Below are 24,806 nucleotides of genomic sequence, written 5' to 3'. Positions count from 1 at the left end.
TTTTTTTGTAATATACTGTGAAATTAGAATAGCATCAATTAGCAAAGCAAAATAAAAACATTTATAGTGGCAAAATTGATCAGCAGGGAAGTGGTTGACACGGCTCTTTCTGATTTAGAAAACAAACTCAGGAAATATACTATAGAATAGTTTAACTTGCATAGTGTTTGTTTTTCATTTCTGGTTTTGTTCTTTTAAAGGAAAATTCAACCCGTAGTTTAAAAAAAATAAATAAAAAAACCCTACCTGCCCCCCCAGGCAAATGCCCCTAATTTTTTACTCACCCCTCCATGCAGATTCTGGCCTCAGAGTTCACAGCATCCATCTTCTTCTTCTCCGGTATTCTTCGTGCATTTTCAGTGCATGCGCAGTTGGAGTCAATTTTTTGGAAATTTTCATGACTTTCTGCGCATGCGCAGTTGTTCGGGACCAGAAATTTACTCCCAACTGCACATGCCCCGAAACTTCCGAAAAAGCCAGAAGAAAGAAGGTGGCTGCCGTGAACTCTGAGGCCAGAAGCCGTGAACTCTGAGGCCAGAATCTGCACAGAGGGGGGAGTAAAAAATTAGGGGCATTTGCCCGGGGGGGCAGGTAGGCTTGGGAGGAGGGAGGGGGTCTACCCAGGGTGGAGGGGAGGGGTTTTTTAAACTACGGGTTGAATTCTCCTTTAATGCTCCATTTCAATTTTTCAGCCCTCCTTTACAGTTTGAAGCAGCATGGGCTTTAACTAACATAGCATCAGGAACCTCGGCACAAACCCAGGCAGTGGTTCAGTCCAGTAAGTATGATCAATGTCTTTTCTTTAGAAAAAAAGCATACACCAAAATATACAATAGCACTAGACAAACACTTGCTGCAGCCATCTGTGTTTGCAACTGACTAAATGATGTGTTCATGGCAATGTAATGGCCAACTCTCCTTTAATATTATATATTTGTTAAATTTTTTAACAAACTTCATTCACCCCCCTTTCCAGGTTACATTGAACTTGAAAAGAAAAGCTTCTAATTTCATATTCTCTTGCCAGATGCTGTGCCTCTCTTCCTGCGACTTCTCCATTCCCTGCATCAAAATGTTTGTGAACAAGCAGTGTGGGCACTTGGAAACATTATAGGTGAGCATCACGGGGAGCATTTTCTATTCGGTTTCCTTATATACACAAATGATCAACATCTTTCCCTTCATTTATTTATTTTTCTTTATACTTAATCTTTGCATTGATTTTACGATTTTTGGATAAATCCCCCCAAAAAGATTTTAACAGAAAACTCAAGTGAAATTGGTCCTATAAAATTAAAGAATTCTAAAGACCATGGGCAATGAGAATGCAATGGAGTGCCACATCTTGCCTGCGAGCATCTAGTTGGACCACCCTGAAATATACCAATTGTAAGGTGGTTAATTGTGTGCATTCAGTCAGTTCCCATGTACATGTGTAAATGATAGCTACTATACCTTTGGCTTCTTTATAAAGTTGGTAGATTTCGAAAGATCGTAATTTATGGTATTCTAGTTCATCTATGGAGAATTTCTCTGGAGAGTCAAGGGGAAAAAAATAGTTGGGAGGATGAGGAAATGTTAGATGCCTTTATTATGTTATAGATGCTTATAATCGGGGAACACGTTAAGTTATTTTAATTTTCAACGTTTATGTGTCTCTTTCCTGTAGGTGATGGTCCTCAGTGTAGAGATTATGTCATCTCGCTTGGAGTTGTCAAACCTCTTCTGTCATTCATCAACCCCTCAATCCCCATCACTTTCCTTCGTAACGTCACTTGGGTCATTGTAAATCTCTGCCGAAATAAGGACCCTCCACCACCCATGGAGACTGTCCAGGAGGTAAATTACACTTGGAATGCTATCATTTGTGTTAGCAAAGTCCATTGCTATGTTGTAAGTGCAGCTATTTCTAACAGATTTTAATTTCTTAGTTGGTGGGCCAAATCTGGATGACCTGGTGGTTTAACCCTCTACCCATAATGCATTCATTTCTGGGCCTGTTCAGACTTAGAGCTATTACACATGGGTGTTTTTTTCTGCACTCCCTTGCGTTGCGCTTTCTTCCGTTCAGCTGCAGGTGTAGACGCACTCTATTATTGTGAAGGGGGCTGTTCTCGCACAGATGCATGTAAGCGACAAACGCAGGTGGGACGCAGCTTGTTGCATTTCACCTGTGTTCAGAGCATACATGAGTCTGTGTGAGTACAGCCCCTTAACAATAACTGCATCTACTCTTGTGCTGCTGAACGGAAGAAAGTGCAGCGCAGGAAAAACCACCCGTGTGTAAGAGCCCTTACTGTTAGAGGGCTGCATCTATGGGCCAATATGTAACTCTCTCAATGGGATTTTCCAAATTTACGGATATTTGACAAAACCCTGATGACATTTTGTCCCCTTACTTGGGCCCAGTATGTTGACAACATAGGTGACTTGAAGAATTTGAATAACCTCTGCTCCCTTTGACCCCCAATTGACAAAAGAGTAAATGATGTAGAAGTTTAATAAAATAAAATATTTTCAGTTTTATGCTATGGATACATTCATTTGATGTTTTATTTTTACAGATTTTACCTGCTTTGTGTGTCCTCATATATCATACAGACATCAATGTAAGTACACAGCCTTTACAAATATATATTTTTAAACGAGATTTTTTTTTTTTTAAGTCTGTTTATTTGTGCCATGTCGGTAGAAGCAACGTTCTTACAATTTCAGCTCTAACACATTCTGTAGTTGTTAGCAACTTTCTTTTTAGTGCTGTTAAATGCTTTGGGGTGAGTAGATGCAGTTAGACAAATGGAAACTGACAGATTGAAAGCTTTACAGCCTTTAATTAAAACTGGGCATGTTTGGGTTAATGATACAAAGGTTATCTAGTTTGTACTATTTCAAAATATATATTCTATGTGTATGCTTAGGCATAGTCACAGAACCATTAGAAAATAGGCAATTTTTCCAAGTAACTGAAGTGCTGATCTCAACTAATAAAGAGATGAAGGGAACAAAGTATTCTGGCAGCATCTACCTTCCATACAGGTTTGAATCCCAGGCTAATAAAGCAGCAGGTAAGCACATCATATTTTGGGGTCATTTGTAAATAATAGCCATTAGGCTGAGATGCCCATTTTTAGATCTTTTGAGTAAAAGGCATGCTATCTCCATCTCTGATGCAGTTCTTGGTATGTAATTCATTTTCTAGATTCTAGTGGATACTGTATGGGCTTTGTCTTACCTGACTGATGGTGGAAATGAGCAAATACAGATGGTGATAGATTCTGGAGTCGTTCCATTTTTAGTACCTCTCTTGAGCCACCAGGAAGTAAAAGTACAAGTAAGTGTCAAGGCTGCCCTTTCTGTTTGTAGGACGCAGAACTTAAATCTTCCCATTATTACTATAAAGGAGTATTGCAAAGAAAAGCAGGCGTAGAAGTCTTATGATTCTTTTTAACATTAGTATTACTAATATTGTTTTCTTTTGAACTAGTTGCTTTTGAAATAAATTCCTGAATTGGCCACTAATACTGTACATATATAGCAAATGATGCTCCTCCCTTCCTTGAGCTGCCAGTCAACTGGATATTCTGTCCCTACTGGGTTTTTAGACAATATCCCTCGTCACACAGCTGAAGAGTTTAGTGGGACATAATACCTGTTGTGTAAATAGTTATTTAAGTTTCTTTAATTCACTATACTGTGTGTGTATATATTGTGTACAGTTAGCTTGTATGCTGATTCATCAGGGTTTGCTATCCACTGCCACAGTCCTCGGTTGATGTGTAACGGAATTGGGCTGGACATTTTGTTTAAAAGTTTCCGAGGGTTTATAGGTCCCCTTTCGATCCATGTACACGCTATTTTCTTTTTTCCTCTACAGACTGCAGCCCTAAGGGCTGTTGGTAACATTGTTACTGGAACAGATGAACAGACTCAAGTCGTCTTAAACTGTGATGTTCTTTCTCATTTTCACAATCTTCTAACCCACCCTAAAGAGAAAATCAACAAGGTACTTCGCTGTGTTTTAACTTTATCTCTTCTTCTGAGTGTGAAAAAAAAGAAAAAAAACTGCCAATTTGGCCCCTCCAATAGAGTTAATGACCTATGCATAGCTTTCCTGTAGGGCCGAACCCCCGAATCCTTTGTGAAAGATTCGGCCGAATACCAATCCAAATCCTAATTTGCATATGCAAATTAGGGGTTGGAAGGGGGAATTTTTTTTTACTTCCTTGTTTTATGACCGTCACAGATTTCCCCTCCCGCCCCTCATTTGCATATGCAAATGAGGGTTCGGCCAGGCAGGATTTGGCAGAATCCTGCTGAAAATGGCCGAATACCGAACCGAATCCTGGCCGAATACCGAACTGAATCCTGTATTCAGTGCATCCCTACTTTCCTGATAGCCCACCAACCTATATCAAGCTAAACATAGGCAAGGAAATACCAGTGGTTAATGACTTTATAAACCCATTAATGTGGTCCTCATACGATTGGTCTGCATAGTTAATATTGGTTCTGATCATTGCACCTTGGCCAAATGATTGGATCAGCATCATTTAGTTTACCACGTGGGTAGCCAAATTTAGCAAAATTTGCAGCAAATATGGCCAGTCCAAGTTAAGCTTCTTTGGATCATTGCTGCTATTGTATTTCATAAGTTTATAGGGGAACTATCGCGAAAATGAACATTTGATATAAGCTTCATCATATATGAAATAATAAACTTTCTAAATACAATCAATTAAAATTTCTGCATTGTTTCCGAAATAATCAAGTTTAGCTTGACTATCCCTCTCTCAGGATCTGTCTCTCTTAATTCTGTCTTCATGCAGGAGTTGGGGATCAGATATTCATTGACAGTCAGATCCAATATATCTTATAGGGGGCTGCTTTTGCCTAGAAGATGTATTAGAGCTCACTCTATTAAAATCACCAGACATCATGTCTCTCTACAGTCTCTCTACATGCAGGATTTGTGCGAAAGGCAGTTATTTTGTTAGATTTTGTTTGTACTGGAATCTGCTAGGAAAGGAGCCCCCCTATAAGATATATGGAATCTAACGGTCAATGAATATCTGACACCCAACTGCTGCATGAAAACAGAATGAAGAGAAACAGATGCTGAGAGAGGATCTCCACCCAAAACCAGTTGTGTTTTTTTGTTTGTTTGTTTTTTGACATAATGAAAGAAAATACAATTCTAAGCAGTTTCCTCATATACAGTCATTAAAGTTTTGATTTTAAAGTGAATGTAATGGCTATGGTGGGTGTACCAAATCACACATTTTTTTTTAATTTGGCCAAATACTGGGGTCCTCCACAAAAGATTCTGCAGAATATATACATGAATATAAAGTCTAATTTACACATTCAGATTTGCACAAAATACCATTGAAAATATTTTTCTTTCTGCTGTCTGGTGCTTCACATTGGCCTGGGTATGACCTGATGGACTTACCCAACAGATATCTGTCCGGAAATCAGCCAGGTTTCAAAATTCTGTTGGGCGAAGATTACATTGTATTGTTGATGCAGTCTTCGCCCCAACAACCTGTATCCCCGAAATCTAACCACTGGTTAGTTGTTATTGGATACTTGCCAGGTGTAAATTTGCCCTGTACAGGTATGGTTCCTTTTAGCCAGAATTCCTGGGGCTTTCCAGATAACTGATCTTTCTGTAATTTGGATCTTCATACCTTAAGACTCCTAGAAAATCATGTAATCATTAAATAAACCCAATAGGCTGGTTTTGCTTCCAATAAGGATTAATTATATTTTAGTTTGGCTCATGAACAAGGTACTGTTTTATTATTACAGAGTAAAGGGGAGACATTTTTAAACATGTGGAATATTTTGATAAAATGGAGTCTATGGGACAGCCTTTCCATAATTCGGAGCTTTCTGGATAACAGGTTTCCAGATAACGGATCCCATACCTGTACTGGAGAATGAGCCTGATTACATTCACAATTTTCTATTCCTATACAATATATGTTACTGTAAGGAAACCTTTTGCTTTCTTATTTCTTTGCAAACCAATAATGAAATAATTGTATTCATTTAGGAAGCAGTGTGGTTCTTATCTAATATTACAGCAGGAAACCAGCAACAAGTTCAAGCTGTCATAGATGCCGGTCTAATACCTATGATTATACATCAGCTGGCCAAGGTGAGTCATGCATGACTTTGTTTTGTACCTATACACTCCTAACTATAAAAACATCTGCAAGTGAATGTATATTACTTTGGGGGCTGTTTTTCACATGTGATATATTTTACTGATAAGGAAAGTTAAGCTAAAGAAGTAAATAGACATGTTGTACATTATATTTTGTGCTTCTGTACCAGCCCAAGGCAACCGCAGCCCTTTAGCAGTAAAGATCTTTGTCTGCAAAGATGCCCCAGTAGCTCCCCATCTTCTTTTCTGCTGATTCACTGCACATGCTCTGTGCTGCTGTCACTTACTGAGCTTAGGGACCCACTCACAATATACAGTACACATAGAGTGTCACAAAATAAGTCTGATTAGTAATTAATACAGATAATTACTACATGGCAGCACAGAAACCGGTGCAATTAGCATCAGAATTTAATAATCAGCCCTGTAGCATCAGCTTATATTACAGACAAACCTCATTTTCTGTTGATAATTTGCGAAAGCGTAGCTTCACAACAGTTGCTCAGAGCCCACTGAGCATGTGAGTGTCACAGACACTTTCCAAGATGGTGACCCCCCTGTGACAAGTTTGAAGTCCTGGATCATTGCTGCTATTGACAAGCTGAAACTTTAGGCTGGTGCAATAAATTCAGTATATAAAACATGCCATTTTTAGGGTTTAGTTCTCCTTTAAAGGAAAATGTTACCCTCCCCCAAACAATGTAGGTCTCTATAAAAAGATATTGCATAAAACAGTTCATATGTAAAACCCTGCTTCATGTAAATAAACCATTTTCTTAATATATTTTTTTAGTAATATGTGCCTTTGGGTAATCATAAATAGAAAATTGCCATTTTAAAAAAACAAGGGCCATCCCTGTGATCGATCGATTCACGGTGCACACAAACAAACCATATATGTTAGGTCACATGAGCCAATTAACAGACAGAGTTGTGTCTTTTGCTTCCTCACTTCTTCCTGTTACAGTTAGAGTTGAAGTATTTCTGGTCAGGTGATCTCTGAGGCAGCACAGATAGAGTCACTAAATGGTGGTTCAAGGCAAGAGATGTAAAAGGGCAAGATTTACTTAAATATATATTCCAGTTTGGTAAGATTCTTTAATATGCCACTTAATTTGATATAAACTATCTGTTGCTTAAATATTCATTTTGGGAGTATAGTTTTCCTTTAAGAAAGATGCATAAACTGTGTGCGTTTATATATGTCTGTGTTCATATATATTTATATTCCATTTTTAAAGGGGGATTTTGGAACCCAGAAGGAAGCTGCCTGGGCTATCAGTAACTTGACGATAAGTGGCAGAAAAGATCAGGTACGTTTAAATTGTATTCAGTAATGTTATTTTTTATTAATGTAAAAAAACTGAGCTTAAAGAAACATCTGGTCATAAAAATGTTAGGAGAGCAGTTTTCATTCAAATGTCACTTAGCTGCATTATTCACATTTACATTATCTGCTGTGTAACCATGGACTCTAGAGCCCAATGCTAGCATGAATGGCACCCCCATCCCCCCCAAAAATAATAAATGGAATAGAACTACTTTTTATATTCAAGTGCTAAGGCTGATATGACATTGTAGCTGGTTCAGAGCAGTATTAAGTTCTCTCTGCTGGTGGCCAGGCTTGTCACCTCAGGACAATATAAAAAAAAAGACCCCTTAGTTACGTTGTGCATGTGATAAAATTTATATTTAAAAGGATATCAACCATTCTGACTGTTTCCCCTTACGTATTCATTATGAATATAATTGCAAGTTGCCAGTGATACTTGCTGATGTCATTGGCTAAATTTTTATAGGCTGTACATGGCGGTCCAATGCGTCACTGCATTATTATTACTGGTATGAACTCCTTGCAAACTATGTAACGTGGCTTAGTGTAAAGCTCCGCTCTGGTATCAGTATCTATGATTGCTCTAGGGAAGACGTAAAGAACTTTGAGGACTGATGTATATGTAGGGGGTAACTCGTGGGTGTAACTCGTTAAGAAATTTAGGTTTCCTCCTGTATTGCTTGGTCTGTAAGTCATTTCTCTTCTGGAGTCCCATAGGTTTGCTACTGTTTTTGTAATACCTTGTTATACTTTATTGTAAACTGTTCTCCATCAAGTCATGTCGGAGGCAGGGGAGCATCTCCATTAGAAAAGACTAGGATTTATTGCATAGTGACATGTTCCTGTTAAACTTGTAACATGTCACCATTCCTTTTAAGTTGTTTGGTATTACTCGTCCTGTCTCTAAACTAAAATGTCTTAACTGTTCACTATAGCAATGTTTACCAAAGAGGACAATGTGTTTATTGAATGGCAAACATTGCTATAGTGAAAGGTTAAGACATTTTAGAGTAGAAACAGGACGAGCAATACCACGATTTTTTACATCCTCAGAGAATGACACTTTAGTAGCTAATGCAACATATTAAGAAACAAATACAAAAACAAGGTGATCCTTTCAAACTTAATTTAAACCCACAGCGGAGGCAGAGGTCTGACCTAAGTCAGTGATTTCAATTAATTCTATAAAAAAGAGAAAAAGAACCCCAATTGCCTCCCACTCGTACAGCAGTTCCTCAAATGTTAAACTACCTATTAAGTATTTTGTGATTGCTGAGGGCAATCACTAACCAATAAAATTAATGATGTGCTTGGTTTTAACAAAATAAGATTACATTAAAGTGCAAGTGCTATAAAAATTTATTCTATTGATTATACTTAAACTTAAAGGTTAATAAATACTTGATACAATTAATACTTCGCACAAATTAATAGCCTTATGATACAGTGTATTATCAGGTACCTTATGTTTTCACCCACAATCAATCCGACCAAGGAATTAATTAAAATAAGGATACTAAAGTGCTTTAAGTGCTGATTAGATTGTTATAAGATGGCAATTACCATAAATTCATAATTGCTTCCAAATTAATTGATTATAAAGTGCTAGACAGTGCCAAGTAATTAATAATAAATAGATAATAAATAGTGTAGTTGATATAAAGAGGACCACAATTGATGGGATAAATAATTGTTAAAAACACACAGAATGCTCAGGTTAAAAGGTTTTAAGCAAGAAATGGAAAATTGCAGGGGGTGGAGTTGTCCCAAAAGCTGCTACCTGAATTATTTTCTATCCCTGGGACACCACAAAGATAAGGAGGCAGAGTATCCGGGACTGTGGTCTTGTTTGTTAATCTAAATCCTATTCTGAGGAGAGACTAAGTAACCCTAAAAAACCACAAATCCACGGGCTCTTGTGAGCTTTAGTAGCAGAGAAGAGAGAGATACCCGAGCACTAGGTAGAAGTAGATTTCCTTCCCACCCCTTCTATTCCGTTTCCCAAAGACCGAAATTATTCTAAAATTTTAAGTTAAAAGGATTCCAAACGCCGACGCGCGTTTCGCAGTGATAGCTTTAGATACGCTCTTATTACGCCTTGATAAAGCTATCACTGCGAAACGCGCGTCGGCGTTTGGAATCCTTTTAACTTAAAATTTTAGAATAATTTCGGTCTTTGGGAAACAGAATAGAAGGGGTGGGAAGGAAATCTACTTCTACCTAGTGCTCGGGTATCTCTCTCTTCTCTGCTACTAAAGCTCACAAGAGCCCGTGGATTTGTGGTTTTTTAGGGTTACTTAGTCTCTCCTCAGAATAGGATTTAGATTAACAAACAAGACCACAGTCCCGGATACTCTGCCTCCTTATCTTTGTGGTGTCCCAGGGATAGAAAATAATTCAGGTAGCAGCTTTTGGGACAACTCCACCCCCTGCAATTTTCCATTTCTTGCTTAAAACCTTTTAACCTGAGCATTCTGTGTGTTTTTAACAATTATTTATCCCATCAATTGTGGTCCTCTTTATATCAACTACACTATTTATTATCTATTTATTATTAATTACTTGGCACTGTCTAGCACTTTATAATCAATTAATTTGGAAGCAATTATGAATTTATGGTAATTGCCATCTTATAACAATCTAATCAGCACTTAAAGCACTTTAGTATCCTTATTTTAATTAATTCCTTTTCGTCGGATTGATTGTGGGTGAAAACATAAGGTACCTGATAATACACTGTATCATAAGGCTATTAATTTGTGCGAAGTATTAATTGTATCAAGTATTTATTAACCTTTAAGTTTAAGTATAATCAATAGAATAAATTTTTATAGCACTTGCACTTTAATGTAATCTTATTTTGTTAAAACCAAGCACATCATTAATTTTATTGGTTAGCGATTGCCCTCAGCAATCACAAAATACTTAATAGGTAGTTTAACATTTGAGGAACTGCTGTACGAGTGGGAGGCAATTGGGGTTCTTTTTCTCTTTTTTATAGAACATATTGAGAAACTTGATTATAATATGTCAAATACTGTGATATTGCTACTTAGTGGTTGGTTTTAATGTGTGATTTTGCTAGTTGCACAAGAAGTAGATTTATAAGCTTTACCAATATAAACTGTTATGGAACCTGTTTGGTTCTAAGTGGAGGATGCATGCATGGTAGTCTGTTTCTGAGCAGTCGCCTAGTGGTGACAAATACCCTATGACATCAATTTATCAATACACTCACACATATTGTATCCTATGCATAATTTCCTTTTTCTCTGTAATAATAAAACAGAACCTTGTACTTTATCCAGACTAAGATATAATTAACCCTTTATACTTTTATTCTGTTTGATGCAGGTGGAGTACCTTGTGCAGCAAAATGTTATCCCCCCGTTCTGCAGTTTGCTGTCTGTGAAGGATTCTCAAGTGGTGCAAGTTGTTTTGGACGGTTTGAAAAACATTCTAATAATGGCAGGAGATGAAGCTAGCACTATTGCTGAGATTATTGAAGAATGTGGAGGTAAGGGCTGTTTGAAATTCTCCAGTTATTTCCTTTGCATTCTTACTTAAGAGATGTAAAATGATCCAATGACCTGTATCAGTACAGTAACTGCCGCTCATTTATGCTCAGGTAACATAGTTGTTAGGTTGAAAAAAGGCCAAAGTCCTTCAAGTTGAACCCTCCAAATGAAACCTAGCATCCATACATACACACTGACTCCTCCATACACTCACATAAACTATATATACATATCTATACTAACTAAAGATTTTATATCACAATAGCCTTGGATTTTATACTTGTCCAAGAAATCATCCAGCCCCTCTTAAAGGCATTAACAGAATCAGCATCACATCACCCGGCAGTGCATTCCACAACTGAAGGGATGGCCTCTGGTGCATTAATCCTTTTTATAGCAAAATCTATCTCCTGCTATCTGTCTATAATGGCCTCTAATGTACTTGTAAAGTGTAATCAAAGTTTCCTTGCGAGGAAATGAGAAGCTTATGGAGGAGTTTAGTTGCCCACAGAACAACTAATCTTCTCATGTGCCATTGCCCTAAGGCTATGGACACAACGGCTGTTGTTAGTCTGCGTAGTTTTGCAGGCCGAGAGAGAGAGAGAGAGGCAGGTCTGCTCAGTGTCCCTGCTCCATTGATTTGAATCTGTTCAGCCTGTATACACACACACACACACATACACAGCAGAGCTGAAGCTGAGGTCAGTATCCCTGTCTGGCTGCATGAGCATTTGCCATAGAGCACATTTCCATTCAAATAAGAAGTATCTGCAGGAGGAAATAGTGTATGTGCGCGTCTTTTCCACGTCTTTTCTGTGCCTGTTGTCTCTGAACTGGCCAGGTTTCCTAGGGCGCCTGGCCCAGCGCTGTGTCCAGTACAATATGAGCTTACATCCATCTTTATTTCGTGCAGCAAATGCTCTTCTCTAGTGATGTGCGGGTCAGGGTTTTACTGACCCGCACCCAACCCTAACCCGCCCTGCTGCCGCCCGTACCCGCACTTCCGGGGTCCTTTTATAGACGTGCCCCGCCAATGACGTCACAAAAGGGGAGGGGCGAGCAGACGCGAGACTATAAAACCGGATACCGGTATTTGAAGGTGGCGGGCGGGAAGAGCAGGAGAAGAGCTCAACCCGCACCTGCCAGCCACCCGCGAGTAGCAGTGCGAGGTCGACCCGAACCCGCGGGTATTGGGTCCGCCCGCACATCAATACTCTGCTCCCTTGAAGAAAATGTGTCCATAGAGATTAACGGTGCCTTGCTACATTACGATACAGATGTAGTTCAGCTTATTGGAGCACCATCTAAACGGATATAAGTATGGTTTTCTAAATGTCTCATTTCTCTTATAGGATTGGAGAAAATAGAAGCACTGCAACAACACGAGAATGAAGAAATCTATAAATTAGCATTTGAGATCATAGACCAGTATTTCTCTGGTGATGATGTAAGTGCTTTGTCTTTTTGGGTTTCACAATTACCTTTTATTTCAAACTTCTGTCTAGCAAACCGTTCATTTTTGCCTGCAAGCATCTGTGCTCAGTCTTTTTTAGATCTATCAAGTAATGATGGCAGAGATGTGAATTTAAAATGATTATTTTCATGTTCTTGTCTGCAGATTGATGAAGATCAAAGCCTTGTTCCTGACGCTACCCCAGGAGGTACATATCATTTTGAACCCACAGCCAGTTTGCAAACAAAGGAATTTAACTTCTAAGTATGTTGCTGTGCAGCTTTTCTGTCCCTCAGCATACACCACCACCAGACACCAACCTGTTGAAGAAACATTAAAGGCTTAAAGATACACACACGCCTCTTCATTTTGATGCTTCTAAAGCAAATCATGTTATCTGTCACCTTGCAGTTGCCAAATGTCACATTCACACGGACTGTAATTGCATATGCATGATCTCGGTTTTCTTTGAAATTCTGACAGTCCCAACTATATCTCCTGCTTTTTCCATTCAGCACCATGTGCTGACTGCCACAACGTTCTTCTTTCAAGTTATTCCATAGTGGTGGCATATCGGCTTACTGTGGGAAAAGTAGCTTCTCTTGATTCTGGTGCACTGTAGATCGAGACTTGGGTAGGATGCCTTTGTTTTGGAAGAATTTGCAGGAGTAGTCTGCTCTGAGCCTCCATCTTCCTACATGAACATTTTCATATTTTGTGGAACTAAAAAAATTTAATGGAAAACAAAAAAAAAAAGTTTAAAAAAAACAAAAAAAAACATGCAAGCCAAAATAGTTCATTCACGAAACCGAATAAAGGTTTTACTTGGGTGATTGAATGAAACAAATTGTTTAAGAGAAGGAAAACTGTAGTCCTGTCTCTAATTGGTGTTTCCTAAGCTGCCTCAGAAGTCTGGATTGGAGAGGAAAAAAAAAAAATGGAACTATTTCTAAGCAAAGTGCTTTGTATTCTTTTGAACATCACGCCGTACTTGATCACTTCTACATATATCCTGCTGTTTTTCTAAGCTTCTAGAATACGTCCGCTGACCTGAAGCTGAAAGCAAGAGTCCCTTACTTCTAAAACGAAACCAAGATTTTGACAAGAACAAACCTAAAATGCGGGTGGGGGTGGAACCTTGCTTTCATCTTTTAGCTGACTTAGTATTTTGTTTTCTTTGGGTGGCTAAAGGCGTTTTATTTGATTGGGTTCAAACTGTGGAGCTTTCATGTTTACTGTAATGTAGTCTTAAACAATTTATACTTCGTAACCAGTGCTTTTAAAATCATGGTTGGCAACAATCGCAGAACTATTTAAAGCTTTATTCCGAATAACGCAGGATGCTTAGCACAGAAATTAGCCGACAATTGGTGGAAACAATAACGGCTCATGTAAAAGGACAGAACTCCTATGAAGTGGGTCTGTAGCGCAATATTGTCTCACTTTCCTGCTGTACAGTTCCCTTTAATAATGTCCACATATGATGGCTGGCTTTAGAGGTCTGGGTAATTTACTTGCTTAATCCTGATCTTGGACACCTGACAGTTAGAACCTGCTAAGATTGTGAAATATTACAATTATAATGGCTATTTACTTTCACAAACTCTGACTTTAAGAGGGTTTTTTTGTGTGTGTGTTTAATCGAAGCTACAGTTGCCTGAGTGACCAGGAGCATGTCACAACTCACACTAAAACGCAGTGTATTTGCGTTTTGACAATTCCCAGTTAAGTGATGTGAAGGGATAGAGGAATGAAAACTACTTAACTTACCTGAATTGGTTAATGTTTACTGTATTGAGGAGAACGGACGCCATGCAAGTTCTGTGGGTCAGCTTCCCTGTCCGTGAGTCCTGTTACTGGAGAGCAACACAGCAGATGTGCTTTCATTACAATATATATATATCTGCCAAGGTGGAGCCACTTTAAAGAGGGGGGTTTTGTCTTGTATCGCCAGAATGATACAAGCGTATGTTTAAACTGCAAGATTTTTACTTGCTAAAGAATCTGTTTTAATATAGCAGTTTGGCCTCTGATTATTTATAGGTTTTATAAATTTTAGAATCAATTTCTCTTTAAGGTGGCTCAAAACTGATTCAACTCTTGTGCACATAAAAAAATTGAGTTGAAGTTCATTGTGCCTTTTTTTCTTTCCCCTGTCCCCAGAGTTTAGAGTTGAAGCTTCATATCGTAAGTGCATCCCATTCGCACCCTCCAGTCTAAATGTGTGGTGTTTCACTTAAAAGTTACAGTTGAAGTCACAACTTGATACGGTCATGCTGCAGAACGGAGCCTAGTGACGCTTTTTACACGTGTGCAGTATTTTTGTTTTCCTTTTTAACCATTTAACCTCCAAATTTTTCAAAATGTCAGATCGGTGTTCTTAGGGAAAACTGGCAGTTCCGCCATGACGCTGCAACAGTTTCACCTGGGAGGAGTTTGCTTTCACAAGGAAGCTTTGCTGGCAGTTTGGAGTGTGCTAAAAGCCTTTAAAGAGTACATGACTACTTTAAAGCTCTAACCAAGTGTTTGGTTCGCTTTTCCTGAGCCTGTGACCATATCAAGTTTTGACAAGAATTGGGAAAAAAACTGATTATTGCTGCACTTTTAAGTTTTCAAAACAGTGTTTGAAAAATGCATTTTCTTTTATAATAACTGTTTAAATGGACTAAAATGTTCTTTCAGAAGAAGCATCAAAATGTGTTCCTAATTTTGTATATGGGCTTAGGTTTTGTAACCAATAAAAAGCTGCTATCAAATACTATATTTTCGTGTGTGTGTGTGTGTGTGCAGGGCACTAATTCACTTTGCTGCTAATGAGGGTGACAATGTGGGATATTGGGGACTTGTGTACTAAAAGGTCATACGGCCTTTGGCTTAACTGCTGCACAATGGCTAAAGATGTACTAGTATATAGTAGGTTAGGGGGGAAAAAGTTCATCAAGTTCAACCTTTCAAGCCTATATATAACCTGCCCAACTGCTGGTTAATCCAGAGGAAGACAAAAACCCAATTTGAAGACTCTCCAATTTGCCTCAAAGGGGGAAAAAAAAACTCTTTCCTGACTCCAAAATGACTAGTCCCTGGATCAACTTGTACTATGAGCTATCTCCCATAACCCTGTATTCAGTCACTTGCTAAATAGCCATCCAACCCCTTCTTAAAGCTATCTAATGTATCAGCCTGTACAACTGATTCAGGGAGAGAATTCCACATCTTCACAGCTCTCACTGTAAAAAACCCTTCCCAATATTTAGCCATAACCTCCTTTTTTCTAATCGGAATGGGTGACCTTGTGTCAGCTGGAAAAACCTACTGGTAAATAAAGCATTAGAGAGATTATTATATGATCCCCTTATATATTTATTCATAGTTATCATATCACCCCTTAAGTGCCTCTTTTCCAGTTCAAACAACCCAAATTTGGCCAGTCTTTCTTCATAGCTGAGCATTTCCATAACTTTTACCAGCTTAGTTGCCCTTCTCTGTACCCTCTCTAATACAATAATGTCCTGTTTGAGTGATGGAGACCAAAACTGTACGGCATATTCTAGATGGGGCCTTACCAGTGCTCTATAAAGTGGAAGAATGACCCCCTCCTCCCGTGACTATGCCCCTTTTAATACAGCTCAAGACCTTATTTGCCTTTGATACTGCTGACTGGCATTGCTTGCTACAGCCAAGTCTTTTATATACAAGGTCTCCAATGTCCTTTTTCCATAATGGATTTGCCTAGTGCAGTCCCTCTCCAATTTTTACCAGTAGTGGGGTGATTATATAAAATGGCACTTGTTTCATGGGACAAATGCCATATGGAGGCCTCTAGCAGGCTTGAGATAGCAGTGCTATATGGAGATGTACTGTATCTAATGGAAGTAAATCTAGAGCAACTGTGGACTTTCTGAGAAATCACTGAAGATGTTTCACTGCTCATCAACAAGCACAAAGGTTCATATGATGTAGACACGGGCCTGCACTTCCGCCTGGTGATCCCACCTGACTGCAGGCTCATTCCGTGGTTGGGTGGAAATTGTTTAGCCGTGTTAACAACTACATTTTTCAAATATCTAACCAATATCACCTGATTCAAAACCTGTGGGTTTTTTACCCTTTAAAAAAAACTGTTTTTGCCACTGTCGGTATGATGGTATCTATGAATCTTCTACCTCATGGCCTTTGTCAATATCCCTGTCTGCCAATGGCACGCCTAGCAGCAGGCAGGTATTCCCAAGCTTGGCTGCAGAGACCTACCAGAGATGTTTTACTGGCTATGACCTCTTAGACAGGTTAAAAGGTTGAACTTGATGGTTGTGTCTTTTTTTCAACCTAACTTACTATGTAAAAGTCTACTAGAAAATCATGTAAATGTGAAATAGGCTGGTTTGCTTCCAATAAGGATTCATTATATCATAGTTTGGATCAAGCTCCTGTTTTATTACAGAGAAAAGGGAAATCATTTTTAAAATGTGGATTCTTGGATAAAATGGAGTCTATGGGAAATGGCCTTTCTGTAATGCAGAGCTTTCTGGATAACTGGTTTCCGGATAATGAATCCCATACCTGTAATACACAAGATTATCCTGTAAATTCTATCCTTATAAATGGTGCCTGCCTGCTGATGTCATTTATATCCCTTGTATATTATTATAGTAATAATAATGTACCCCAGGTTTCTAGTAGGAGGATACTAAGTGTTTATGAGGTGGCCTTGTACTTTCAATCCTCCTGACTAATAATTTGCTTATATTTATTGATTTGTGCAAAACACACACAACTGAGATAGAAAGGGTTGTAGGGAGCTGTAACCAGACGGTAGCACTGGCTGTATTGGGATATATATTGGGTAAGGCCGGAGATTATATCGGTCTCCTCAGGACTGCACTTTGTAACGGCGGGAATCGGAGAGCAACCCGAAGCCGATGTTGCCATGGTGAGGGGGCGTGTTCCACATGAGCCGATTCCCTTGCGGCCACTCAGCGCCGCGAACCACAGGGCGGGTTATACCTATCCTGACTATCCCCTCCTGGGCTGGCAGCCAGTGACGAGCGTGAGAGGGAATTCCTCGAAACAGGAGACATGATGGCAGAGTCCCCGCAGCCTCCAGCCTTGATCAGCTCCGTTACCGTGTACTCGTTGGCTGCGTGTGCCGCTCAGCTGCTGCTCGGCTATTGCCTGGCCCGACGCCTGGGAAGCAAGTGTTCGGCCACTGACAGATGGGTGCTCGTCTGGCTCTTTTATGATGCCATTGTGCATTTCACCCTTGTGAGTATATAGCGCCTGTGCCCTGTCACTGTTGTGTATCCCTCCTCCTGAGCCCCGTCACCCCCAGAAGCACCGATACATGCGCCGCCCCGCTCTATCCACATCTATCAGCAGCTGCATCACGTGCAAAGAGCAACTTCACCCGAGCTCTCGTCACCTGTAGTCACACACCGTGTGCGGTGTATTTTACTTTTATCCCGTAAAGTGTCCCTGCAGGATGGACACCAGGGGCTCCTCACAGCCACTAAAACTCAGCGAGGGGCACAGCTATTCAATTAACTTTTTCCAGTTCAGTTGGTTTCAGATTATTCCCCAGAAATAAAGACTTTTCCCAATTACTTTCTATTAAATTGAAGTGTAAAGTTTCATTTTTCCCTTTGTAAAGCAGCGCTGGAAAGGGGAGGGGTCGCAGACCCTGTAAAATGTGCTAAATAAAAGTTGATACATTTCTTATCTTTGTCCCTGCTGAGCAGAATCTCTGAAGTTTCATTACAGGCAGCTGTTAGACTTGATACAATAGTTGCTAATACTCCAGAGATGCTGCTGAGAAATGGATCAACTCAATGTTGCAAAGTTGTAACAGTTTAGAATCTGCACCTGAATTACTGAGCTGCCAGACTGAATATTGACAAGAATATTTCACTTCAATTTTGGATTAATGAAAAAAAAAAAAAATTGGAGTCAGTATTATGTACAGAGACACTCAGTCACCTACTGATGGCCTTATAGCAGGGGTCCCCACCCACCGGGCTGTGGCCCAGAACCGGGCTGCAGACAGTCCTGAACTGGGCCACCGAACCATGAATGTGGTGTGCCGAATTGGATGCCGACACCTCCAACAACCTCCCCGACCCCTCCAGACTCCTCCCGGTCCTTGGAAAAAAAATTGGCTCTTTTTTGTAGGGATGCACCGAATCCAGGATTCGGCCTTTTTGAGCAGTATTCGGCTGAATCCTTCTGACTGGCCATACCAAATCCTAATTTGCATACGCAAATTAGGGTCATGGAGGAAAATCACATGACTTTTTGTCACGAAAAAAGGAAGTAAAAAATGTTTTCCCCTTCCCACCCCTAATTTGCATATGTAAATTAGGGTTCGGTATTCGGCCAAATCTTTCACAAAGGATTCGGGGGTTCGGCCGAATCCAAAATAGTGGATTCGGTGCATCCCTACTTTTTTGGTACCCGGGCCAAAAAAGGTTGGGGACCCCTGCCTTATATTATCCCACAGAGTGCATTTCCCATAGGCATTCAGTGACTGCAGCCACACGCTGTATAACTAAAGGCAGAACAAGTAGGAATATAGGGTTATGGTGCATATAGGAATGTTATTGCTAACCATGTATTATTGGCTTCATCAGCACATTTTACTTATTCCCATGAATTGCCAATGGATATGAGTCTCTACTTTTCTTTCCAGGAGGGTCCCTTTGTTTATTTCTCCTTAACAGGGACCGTGGCATCGTCTGACAATATCCTGGCCTCTTTATGTAAGTATCAACTTGTCTTGTTTCTCCGCACATTGTGTATTCGTGTTCTCACCCCGCAACCAAGGCCACCGTCAGTACACATAATAAGGCAATTGAAGGCAATTGAAGTTCAGCTATCACAGTGTTTCTATATAATCCTATTTCCCAGGGAAAGAATATGGCAAAGCAGACACCCGCTGGCTCCATTCTGATCCAACAATTGTATCCCTTGAAATCCTCACTGTTGTTTTGGATGGACTTCTAGCCTTGCTTCTCATTTATGCCATTATCAAGGATAAATACTACAGGTGAGCAAAATATTTATTGATATATAGTAAGGAGGCATCCCTTGGTCCGATATCCCACAGCAATCAGAGGCTTCTCTAAATTTGCAGAACCACATTAGAGGGTACAAATGGTTGCCATTTCTCTAGGCCAGTGCATAATTGTGCATGTTACTAAACAGCCCACACCAGGGGTAATGTTATAAGTCGGTACTACTGTATGTCTAATAACCCATTGCAACCATTTCAATCTCTTCTTTTAAAACAGATGATTGGTAAATGCCACCTGATATTTGGTTACTGAATACAGAACAAACCTTGTGACTTTTATCATTTAATGACCATTGTCTTATAGGAGAACCACCACCTGAAAACATTCATTAAACTGTAGTAGGATTGCAACGGTTCTTTTTAACAAATAGGTTTTGTAGTTTGTTATATTTTTTAAAGATATAAATGTGCTGCGGTTGTGCTTCCTCAACCTTACACTGTTTATTCCCACTGAAACCATGCTGGGTGTCCGTTACTTTGCAGATTGCTGACTCGTACTAGAATCAGCCAGTTATAGCAGAGGAAATCTGTCCATGACTCACAGCATGATTGGTTGCAGCCAATTATTTTGTTTGGCAAGATATATATATATATATTTGTTTTTTTATGATTAAAATATTTTATTTAATTTTCACATAAAGAAGAGAAATCAGCAGATTTGCAAAAACGAAGTGATCCCAAATAAACTTAAATTCGTCCCACGGCAGAGGCAGAGGTCTGACCTAAGTCAGTAACTTTCAATTAATTCTATGAAGAGAGAAAAGAACCCCAATTGCCTCTCACTCGTTCAGCGGTTCCTCAATTATTAGATTACCTATTAAGTGTTTATTGTGATTAAAATAAGTGCTTAATTTTACCAAAAATAAATTATATTAAAGTGCAAGTGCAATATAATTCATTCTATTAAATATAACTAAAGATTAATAAATACTTAATTAATTACTTTCACACAAATTAATGACCTTATGATACAATGTGTTGTCTGGTACGTTGGTTTTGCATCCGAACGCCGACGCGCGTTTCGCATTAATAGCTTTGTATAGTTTACGCCTTGACAAAGCTATTAATGCGAAACGCGCGTCGGTGTTCGGATTCCTCTTTTAAACTTAATTTTAGAAGGATTTGAATCTATTGGGCTAATGGAATAGAAGGGGTGGGGAAGATACTCACTTCAACCAATGCTCGGTAATCTCTCTTTTCTCTGCTACTAAAGTCACAAGAGCCCGTGGATTTGTGGTTTTTTAGGGTTATTCAGCTCTTTCTCAGAATAGGATTTAGATTAATTACGAGACCACAGTCCCGGATACTCTGCCTCCTTTGTCTTTGTGGTGTCCCAGGGATAGCAAACAATTAGGTAGTAGTTTTGGGACAACTCCACCTCTTCTAATTTCCTTTTCTTGCTAAAACTTTTTAACCTGAGCATCATGTGTATTTTTTAAAAGTAATTTATCCCATTAATTGTGGTCCTCACTATATCAACTATTGAATTTTTACCTATTTATCAATATTTATTACTTAGCACTGTTAAGCACTTTACAATAAATTAATTTTGAAGCAATGATGAATTTTTGGTAATTGCCTTTTAATAGCAATCATATCAGCACTTGAAGCACTTTATTGAATCTTTGATCAGATTGATTGTGGATGCAAAACCAACGTACCAGACAACACATTGTATCATAAGGTCATTAATTTGTGTGAAAGTAATTAATTAAGTATTTATTAATCTTTAGTTATATTTAATAGAATGAATTATATTGCACTTGCACTTTAATATAATTTATTTTTGGTAAAATTAAGCACTTATTTTAATTAGTTAGTGGTTGCCATTTGACAATCACAATAAACACTTAATAGGTAATCTAATAATTGAGGAACCGCTGAACGAGTGAGAGGCAATTGGGGTTCTTTTCTCTCTTCATAGAGAAATCAGCAGATACCATGCAGACTCCGAGGATGTGCTGTAAGCAAGATAATGTTAAGAATCACTCACACCGCAATGGTCCTATGGGGGAAACAATAAGAGCTAAAGTTTGTTTCTCATTGTAACAATAAGAGCTAAAGAACCACCAATGACTGTTCAAATACCACCAATTAATTGTTCATGTGTTTATATCATTTATTCTATAATAAATATGTGCATCAGTAGTCGGCTATAAAAATAATCACAACATTGAATATGCTCTTTGAGTGTTCTCTCAATCTCTAATATTCTAAAATATACATTCAGTTTATAAATCTGATGCCCAACCCCTATATATCCCCAATATTCCCAACCAGATGGAAGAGGCTCAACTGATATTCAGTTAGGAGGAGTAAGAGAAATAATTTAGAGTATAGGAGCCAGTCTTGCTTGTAGGAAGTGGCCTAAAACAAGCATAGGTGCTTAGTAAGGTGGCCATGGAGGAAAATGACAAGGCGAATGTAAGGGCAGTCACTAGAAGCAGGTGTAAATAGTTGCAGAAATAAAGAAGAAAACTTGGAACCCCCTTAATCCTTCAGAACAATGGTCGGTTGGGACAGTCAGTCCTGCATATGTCAGCAATAACTATGGATATATGAGAGTGGATTGGGGTAGTGGGACAGTTTGTAAAATGCCAATTTTAGGGGCTACCCTTATACTTTGTAAGCTGCATCAACCAAGTAATTCTAACATATAGCCCTACTGGCTGGCTCTCACACACTGTTGCAGAAAGTAAAATCAACTTAAATCCAGACATGTCCCAAAACTGCTCCGGGTTTCTGTAGACGACTGTCTTCTCCACAAAAATGACTTCACTGATTGCAGTACTCTTTTTATTCTCTCTTTTAGATGGCGAAAGCACTTTTACACTTCTAATGCATTTGTTTTAGGAGTGCCCCTGCTGTCATGGCATCATTAAAGGAAAACTTTACCCCCAAAATGAATATTTAAGCAACAGTTTATATCATATTAAGTGACATATTAAAGAAACTGGTATATAAATATAAGTAAATCTTGCTCTGTGCTGACTCAGAGATCACCTGACCAGAAATACCGCAGCTCTAACTGTAACAGGAAGAAGCGTGGAAGCAAAAGACAGAACTCTGCCTGTTAATTGGCTCATGTGATCTACAATCCCAGGGGCAGCCCTTATTTTTTAAAATGGCAATTTTCTATTTAGGATTACCCATTGGCACATACTACTAAAAAGTATAGTATTCTGAAAATGGTTTATTTACATGAAGCAGGGGTTTACATATGAGCTGTTTGATGCAATATCTTTTTATAGAGACCTACAGTACATTACTTGGGGGTATAGTTTCCCCTTTAATCATCAAATACACTGCTATATTTTACCAATGACTCGTGTATGATATAGATAGTGAAGTACCCCCTCTTGTAAAATATAAGGATATTATAAGTTACCGAAGGCCGAGTGTTTTTATACAGGTCATGGAACCCGAGGTTACTTCTAATATCCTCATATTTTGTTACTGGGGGTACTTTATTATAATACACAAGTTTCAGTGAGTCACGTGACAGAAATGACATCAGAACTCACCGTTTATAACTGATGACATCAGAACTCACCGTTTATAAGGATATCATTTACAAGATATTCATGGCTTTTGTGTATGATCTAGATATATATATATAACACTTCTCTTTGTGTCTCAGGCACTTCATTCAGATTACTCTGTGCGTGTGTGAGTTATATGGCGGATGGATGACCTTTTGTCCAGATTTGCTAATCGGAAGCCCCAGCCTCAACACCTCCAACTGGCTTTATCTCTGGGTCTACTTAGTGTTCTTTAATGGCATTTGGGTTTTGATACCTGGACTCTTACTCTGGCAGTCTTGGCTGGAATTGAAAGGGATGCATTCAAACAAACGAGGCGCAGGAAAAAAGTCACGGTGAAGGGAACCATTTATTTTCGTATATGGATTCAATCCCTAATTGGACCAAAAGAATATCCCACTGAAATTCTATTTGATCATGTCTAATGATGGAGTGCTGTCCAGCCTATTTTTATTTAGCCAGTTGAGTTTCTGCTATAGCATGTCGTTTTGGGCTGAATTATATGCCACGCAAAAAAGTCTGTGAGCCGTAGGCAGGTCAGTCAGATGCCATAACCATAACCTGCTTCAATCACCTCCTATTACAGCAATTCTTAAAAGAAAATGCAGGATTCCCCAGGGATTCTCTCTCTCTCCTGCAGATGTGCATTATTTTTTAGGAATCACATATTTTCATGGGGTTGATTCATATACACATGACTCTGTTTATCCTGGCACTGCTGTGGTGGCCATTTTGAAGTCAGAAAGTAATGTTTTCTCCTACTGAGACAAACTGCTTCTCATCGGACTGGACTAAAGACACGGTATGAAACTGAAAACCATAAAATGAACAATGAAATCTACATTTCAAAACACAGAGCTGAATGAACTAATTCTCCATGTAACATTAAAGCCAGGAAGAGACATAAAGCGCAATTGCAGCCCCAGTGATTGGATTGGTCCCTTCAGACAGACTTTATAAGGTCTTGATTGTTACATCAGGTACTACCACTTATTTTCTCGTGGGGCAGGCTCTAATTTATGTTTGCTGCTTAGATTGTCATAGAATATTTCCTGCACCCCAGACATTATGGGGCCCATTCATTAAGTTCGAGTGAAAGAATAGAAGAAAAAATACTTTGAATTTCGAAGTGTTTTTTTGGCTACTTCGACCATCGAATGGGCTGCTTCGACTTCGAATCGAATGATTCGAACCAAAAATTGTTTGACTATTCGACCATTCCATAGTCGAAGTACTGTCTCTTTAAGAAAAAACTTTGACCCCCTAGTTCGCCACCTAAAAGCTACCGAAGTCAATGTTAGCCTATGGGGAAGGTCCCCAAAGGCTTGGCTAACTTTTTTTGGTCAAAGGATAATCGTTCGATCGTTGGATTAAAATCCTTCGAATCGTTCGATTTGAAGGCTTTAATCGTTCGATCAAACGATTATTCCTTCGATCGTTCGAAATTCGAAGTCGAAGGATTTTCATTCCCCAGTCGAATATCGAGGGTTAATTAACCCTCGATATTCGACCCTTGATACATTTGCCCCTATGTGTATTATGCTATGTGTATATACACAGATTCCTAACAATAAGTTGAATCAGGATTGGCCAACTGGAGGCCCTTTAGAGGCTGGATCTTGCCCCTCCCTATGGGGGCTCCATAGACTTCTTTGTATGACATCATCATTTTTACATAATATGGCAATTGAAGTTCAGGTATGACAAATAATTACCATTTTAACT

The 24,806-nt window shown here is 39.0% G+C and overlaps 2 protein-coding genes across 3 annotated transcripts in view; both read left to right on the top strand.

Annotated features, from left to right (window-relative positions):
* The window catches only part of kpna3.S (karyopherin alpha 3 (importin alpha 4) S homeolog), a 33,300-nt gene extending 18,063 nt beyond the window's left edge, over positions 1-15,237 (top strand). Inside the window, exons 7-17 of one of the 2 annotated variants that reach the window (XM_018248162.2) lie at positions 693-778; positions 1,028-1,114; positions 1,670-1,839; positions 2,565-2,609; positions 3,200-3,331; positions 3,875-4,003; positions 6,059-6,163; positions 7,414-7,485; positions 10,860-11,022; positions 12,376-12,470; positions 12,642-15,237. In XM_018248162.2, coding sequence (XP_018103651.1) covers positions 693-778; positions 1,028-1,114; positions 1,670-1,839; positions 2,565-2,609; positions 3,200-3,331; positions 3,875-4,003; positions 6,059-6,163; positions 7,414-7,485; positions 10,860-11,022; positions 12,376-12,470; positions 12,642-12,740 — 1,183 coding nt within the window. In that variant the 3' untranslated portion in view covers positions 12,741-15,237. 2 annotated transcript variants of the gene reach the window in all.
* A 1,940-nt stretch (positions 15,238-17,177) lies between these two features.
* ebpl.S (EBP like S homeolog) lies at positions 17,178-23,918 on the top strand. The gene is made up of 4 exons (XM_041584482.1): positions 17,178-17,735; positions 19,156-19,225; positions 19,374-19,512; positions 23,180-23,918. Exons 1-4 carry the CDS (start codon positions 17,550-17,552, stop codon positions 23,418-23,420), a joined length of 636 nt encoding a protein of 211 aa, XP_041440416.1. The 5' UTR covers positions 17,178-17,549; the 3' UTR covers positions 23,421-23,918.
* Positions 23,919-24,806: the final 888 nt, after the last annotated feature.

This window comes from Xenopus laevis, chromosome 2S, assembly GCF_017654675.1.
Source record: "Xenopus laevis strain J_2021 chromosome 2S, Xenopus_laevis_v10.1, whole genome shotgun sequence".
In the NCBI taxonomy this organism is placed as follows: Eukaryota; Metazoa; Chordata; class Amphibia; order Anura; family Pipidae; genus Xenopus; species Xenopus laevis.
The sequence above is the reverse complement of the archived record's forward strand: the minus strand, read 5'-3'. Positions and strand labels throughout refer to the sequence as shown.

Bases quoted from the DNA above. Each gene is read 5' to 3' on its own strand.
- ebpl.S (XM_041584482.1), top strand. From the start codon at position 17,550: ATGATGGCAGAGTCCCCGCAGCCTCCAGCCTTGATCAGCTCCGTTACC. The intron at 17,736-19,155 runs GTGAGTATATAG...TTTTCTTTCCAG, and splicing joins CCATTGTGCATTTCACCCTT to GAGGGTCCCTTTGTTTATTT. The intron at 19,226-19,373 runs GTAAGTATCAAC...CCTATTTCCCAG, and splicing joins CAATATCCTGGCCTCTTTAT to GGAAAGAATATGGCAAAGCA.